The following is a 6000-nucleotide window of genomic DNA, read 5'->3' as shown; positions in this document are numbered from 1 at the left end:
TTTACCATGCCACAATTGCAAATTTCATTTATTGAATGGCCACAATAACCTGCAGGGAAAAAAGTCCAACATGTTCTTTTTCCCCTCAAATTTCAGTTGTTGTCTTTCATCCACTGCTCAATCCACTGTACAATCTGGTCTAAATTCCGCTCCAGGTCCTCTGGTGTGTTACTAGGCAACTGGTGTACAATTTCTTCTTTATAAGATGACATTGCCTCTTCATAAATAGTCTGGAAAATCTCACATTGAATGTTGTCCTGTAGTTTTTTCCCTTTGTACCCTCTAAACACAAAAACAAAAACCACAGATTTTATATATAAAAAATAAGAGGACTTTATAGCCTTAGTTTATACAAAACCCTGAATTTATACTCTTGAAAGGCTCCTGTGAATCTGCATGATAATTCACCTTCTTTTACTCCACTGATTTACCTGCTTTCAAGTCTGTCATATAGAAATGAGTTTTCAGTGCGAAGTACAAATACTATATGAAACCAGCGTTCTGGGAAGAAGTCACAGCCATGATAATCAACAATAACTCCACCTTCATTCATTTTGTCTTCTAGTTCATCAATTACCTATAGAAAAAAGTCAGATAAAGGCACAAGAAAACTAGATGCAGCTTCTTAGTACAGTAAAAGCTTTTTATCTGGCAATGTTGGGGGAAATGAGGGTAAGTAAACAATTCTGGTTAACTAATAGGGAGGGAGTTTGGGTGTGGGAGGGGGCTTAGGGCTGGGAGTTGGGGCATGGGAGAGGGTGCAGGGCATGGGCTCTGGGAGCGACTTTGGGTGTGGGAGAGGCCTTGGGGCAGGGGTGCTGGATCCGGGTGGCCTTCACCTTGGGCAGCTCCCCACAAGCTGCTCCTAGGTGGAGGTGTGGCTAGGTGGCCCTCCATGCTGCCTCCCCCTGCAGGCACCGCCCCCACAGCTCCTAGAGCCATGTCGTGCACCCCCTCCCACACTCCAAACCCTTCATGGCTGTTCCTCTGCCTAGAAGCAGCAGGGACATGTCACTGCTTCCAGGGAGCCACGCAAAGCCAGATAGGAAACCTGCCGGCCCCACACCAACCAGACTATAAAACAGACTTTCAATGAAGATGAGAAATGCCAGTTTACAAAGCTTTCCAGTTGGTAAAGTGCCAGATAACACAGCTTTTACTGTAATTAACCCCACCCCCATCTTCAATATGCTAGATTTTTAAGTTGGACTCACTCGGTCTTCGTCCAAAATTGGGCATTCATATTCCTCATCAAAGCCTTCATATAATTCCCCTATAGAAAAAAGAGTCCACGTTATTTTGTGAGATAACGGTAGTCATTTGACAACACATTTATGTTAATCCAACACTGACAGTCAATAGAAATTGTGTTTATTTTTCAAGTTCTTTAAAATCTATTGTATAGGATTTTTTCCAAAAAACAAATGTCATGGATAAAAGCATTAGCTTGAACATTAAAACTGGGTGGATTGATTTAAATCAGAAAACAGGAAACCTGGATTTAAATAACTGATTTTAATCATGTTTTGCATTTGAACTTTTTAGTTATTTTCCTCAAGAAAAAAGTCGATTCTTCTTGATTGGTACCAATTCACATACTGATTTGCAACTAAATATGGCCTTTACACTAAATGTGGGGTTTCTTTTTGCTAACCAGGAGGACACTACATCTATACAAATGTATTTAAGCAATTATATAGCTTAATTTACGTTTATACAAATTCTTGAGTTTCACCGTTTTTATGATTTTAGAATATGGTTAATGATACATTTCTTATTTATTAGATGATTAGGTTTTTATTTGTGATAGGCTCTCTTTAGATTAATATTTAATTAAAAATGCATAAAACAGAATTTTTATTAAATAAAGTACCTTAAGATACATAAGAAAAAGGTTTATCAAAACATGTTTTGCCCTTAAAACTAACAAATACATTAAACAAAGGAATTACTCTCTGCACTTAGTGAACTGAACTGATTATTTCTGGTCTCCGTGTCCTTCAAGATTTTAGAACTAGTAGATATCATCTTGTTGCAGCTAGTTTTTGATTCATAGATTGAAAGAGGAAAACAAGTGCTCCTTTTCAACTTCCAATTGGTTTCCTAACTTTGAATGAACTAGTTGAATAAACTGAAAAGAAGAAAATATTCTCTTTGCACCTCAGAAGAGGTTACAGCTGTCAAAAGCTGCAACAAACTCCAGTACCACCTCTGCCTGCATATCTATTCAAGGGACACCATCATGAGACGTAACCACATCAGCCACGCCATCCAGGGCTCATTCACCTGCACATCTACCAATGTCATGTATGCTATCGCTGCCATGTACATTGGCCAAACCGGACAGTCTCTACGCAAAAGAATAAATGGACACAAATCTGACATCAGGAATTATAACATTCAAAAACCAGTAGGAGAACGCTTCAATCTCCCTGGACACTCAACAACAGACTTAAAGGTGGCAATTCTTCAACAAAAAAACTTCAGAAACAGACTCCAACGAGAAACTGCAGAACTGAAATTAATTTGCAAACTGGACATCATCAAATTAGGCCTGAATAAAGATTGGGAGTGGATGGGTCACTACAAAAACTCATTTCCGCCTGCTGATACTCACACTTTCTTGTCAACTGTTTGAAATGGGCCACCTTATTTACATTGGCCTCATTAGCACCACAAAAATGATTTCCACCCCTTCTTGTCAACTGTTGAGAATAGCCCACTTCCACCTTAATTGAATTTGCTCATTAGCCCTGACCTCCCACTTGCTAAGCCAACTCCCATCTTTTCATATGCTGTGTATTTATACCTCCCTACTCTATGTTCCACTCCATGCACCTGATGAAGTGGGTTTTAGCCCACAAAAGCTTATGCCCAAATAAATTTGTTAGTCTCTAAGGTGCCACAAGGACTCCTTGTTGTAAAAGCTGGTTTAGCACTTCAGAGAATTCTGGTTCTAGGTGCAGAGCCATTGACTTTCACCAGTTCAGTGGTCTGGTGTATCTTTAAAACTTTTCTGCTTCATATTATTTCTGGTATTTAATTTAAATGACTAATGGATTATCGTACGTGTAGACCTTTACGTTGACAACCTATTTCAAATTTAAATAGTTTATTTTTTAAAAATCCTGTTTTTAATTTAAATAAAAAATCCAATTCATTTTTAAAATATCAATTTGTATCCACACCTCATTAAAACATCTGTCATACCACAAGCCTCTTAGTAACAAATTATCCCTACATATTGCAAAGCTGCTTAGGGAAATGAGGACATGAGGTGCAATTGTATAAGGGTGGGAAGTATGGTGAGCAGCTGGTCATGCTACACCTTTAAAAAGGTGCAGTTAACACTTTCCCAACTGTTTATCTTTCAGTTGTCTCAGGGCTTCATCTGCAACCCTTATGCCTGTAAGCAGTTCTCACTGATTACAAAGACCCAATCTTGCATCTGAATCTACACAAGCAGACCCCCATGAGCAGTGGGTATCACAGACTGGGGAGGCTGTGCCTCCCCAAACAGCCAGATGTGGCCCTGCCCCCATTCCACTCCATGCCCTCCTTGCTTTCTGCTCTGGGGTTCCCTCTGTGCAGTGGCCCTGGCTTCGGTACTCTGGGGGAGCTAGCCTGGGCAAGGGCCAGTGGTCACAGTGTAGGAGCTCTGGGTTCCATCAGCTGCGGAAGAGGCAAGACCTTGTGTGGAAGGGGCAGGGCTCGGAGCTAGCCTTCCTCAACCAGAAGTTCACATGACACCCATGCATGTATTCTGTTTTACAACCTACCTTCTTTTGCCAAATCACCCACATTAACATATGTTGCCCCTATTCTTGCTGCAAGCTCTTTGCCCAGTGTAGTCTTCCCTACACCAGGAGTACCTATAAAACAAATTATATAAAGTGATAAGTTATTTAAGTCAATGCCAGTCATAATGTATTTGTATCACACCTAACAAGTACATTAGCAAAATAAATACATTATGGTACATTACAACCATAAACTCACTGATAAGTGGAAACATAATTATGTTAAAATGACAAAAAATAAAATTTAGATTTAAAGGAACCAAGTCAGCTGCGCAGATCTGAAAGGCCACAAATGTTTCCTTAAATAAGTCAGCCAGAAAAGTGCACAAAAAAAACTCACAACAAAATAACCACCACCAAACACCCAGCCCCCACAGAATAATGGAGGAGAAGAAAGTTTGGCCAGAAAATACAAATCTGAATGGCATCAACAAATAAAAGTGAAATCTGCTCTATGCTATGCAACTTAAAGCTGACCCCAAACTGATTCTGGTATCATCATATGGTCATGGTAAAGTCCTAGCAACACTCTGCTGAAACCCTAAGTTTGAAAGCCAGTTGTCAGACTACTTGTGTGAATGCATTACTGCCATTAATCATAGAGGATGATTAGGGTTGGAAGGGAACTCAGAAGGTCATCTAGTCTAAACCCCTGCTCAAAGCAAGCCCCATCTCCAGACAGATTTTAACCCCAGTTCCCTAAATGGCCCCCTCAAGGATTGAGCTCACAACCCTGGGTTTAGCAGACCAATGCTCAAACCACTGAGCTATCCCTGCCCCCCATTCATAGCAAAGAACTGATGGGAAAAAATTCCTGTCAGACTGATGTGTCAAAAGCTGCTAATGGAGCTAACAAAAGTAATAAAACACGTAATGGGATCACTAGCTTTCAATGGTTAAAACACTTAACCCCAGGCAGGGGGAGGGATTATTCAGTGGTTTGAGCACTGGCCTGCTAAACCCAAGGTTGTGAATTGAATCCTTGAGAGATCCGTTTAGGAATCTGGGGCATAAAAAAATTGTCAGGGACAGTACTTGGTCCTGTTAGTGAAGGCAGGGGATGGATTCGATGACTTCAGGTCCCTCTCAGTTCCGTTATGCATATGAGTATCTCCTGTATTTTTATTTTCCCTAGTCAACCATCCAGTTCCCCACGTGGCAGGGACAAAGGAACGAACATTGCAGGGATCATATGGATTCCTCTCTGACTCACTCGAAGGTAACAGTGGACCCTCTTCGTCACGTTGACCATGGTGCAGCGGTGGGGATCCGCGGCTCTGCTACCGGGCAGGCGGTGCGGGGCCGGACCCGCGCTCCTCCATGTCGTGCCTTGGCGGCACAGACCGCTCTCAACGGTTCGATTTAACCTGTGTGACAAGACGATTGGCCGCCGCACTCTGCCGTTCTCGGCATGCTGCTGGGACTTAAAGCAGCAAATGCTCACTAGGAGGACACTGAGCACCTTTCCCGGGCGCCTCCCTAGGCTCAGCGTCGCCGCACCTAAGGCCGACAGCATGCGCCACCGCTGTTCATTGGTTGGTGGTGCGTTCCTTGGGCGCTGTGGGGCAAGGCGCTGTGCGCACTAAGGCCCGCAAGCGTGGGGATCCTGCGGTGCCGCAGGCGGGTCGGTTTCACTGGCCGGCGTCTTTCGCTAAGGAAGCGGTGCCGCCCCTTCCGGAAGCGGTGGCCAGCGGCTGAGCGCGTGCCCAGGTGTTGTTGCTTAGGGCCGCGGTCGCTCAGGCCCGGGTCGGGCCGGGGTGGGACTCGACTTGCGCTCAGACCGCTACGGTCCGGACTACAGGGAGAGCAACTCTGTGCTCGCCCAGCCCGCAACCTCTAGACCGTGACTGCAGCGGGGAGGGCTCTGGTTTGACTGAGGCCCTCGCTGGTGCAGGCGGGGCCCCTGATTAGCACGGACGAGGCCCATGTACGCTGCAAGCCGCAGCGGTCCAGGAGGTGTGGTATCGACAGCCATGCCCGACATCGGGGACAGACCTGCCAGGGAAGCTTTCGCTGAGTATCTCTGTAACCAGGGTACTGCCTTTGGGCAGGGTGGGTATACCCAGTCACAGGGTGCAGTGCGGTTCCCGCCCGTACGGACTCGGTTGTACCGCCCTCAGGCCCCCCCCCCAGTCTCCTTTGTAGAGCAGATAGGATATATTTTTAACCTTGTATTTGCATGTACATTTATTTAAATATC

At 44.3% G+C, this 6000-nt stretch overlaps 1 protein-coding gene across 1 annotated transcript; it reads right to left on the bottom strand.

The window, feature by feature from the left end:
* On the bottom strand, positions 1-5784 carry AK6 (adenylate kinase 6). Its single transcript, XM_032769595.2, has 5 exons — positions 5643-5784; positions 3780-3872; positions 1215-1273; positions 432-577; positions 1-282 (listed from the first exon to the last, which is right to left on the bottom strand). Exons 1-5 carry the CDS (start codon positions 5782-5784, stop codon positions 93-95), a joined length of 630 nt encoding a protein of 209 aa, XP_032625486.1. The 3' UTR covers positions 1-92.
* Positions 5785-6000: the final 216 nt, after the last annotated feature.

This window comes from Chelonoidis abingdonii, chromosome 6 (assembly GCF_003597395.2).
Source record: "Chelonoidis abingdonii isolate Lonesome George chromosome 6, CheloAbing_2.0, whole genome shotgun sequence".
NCBI lineage: Eukaryota > Metazoa > Chordata > Testudines > Testudinidae > Chelonoidis > Chelonoidis abingdonii.
The sequence above is the reverse complement of the archived record's forward strand: the minus strand, read 5'-3'. Positions and strand labels throughout refer to the sequence as shown.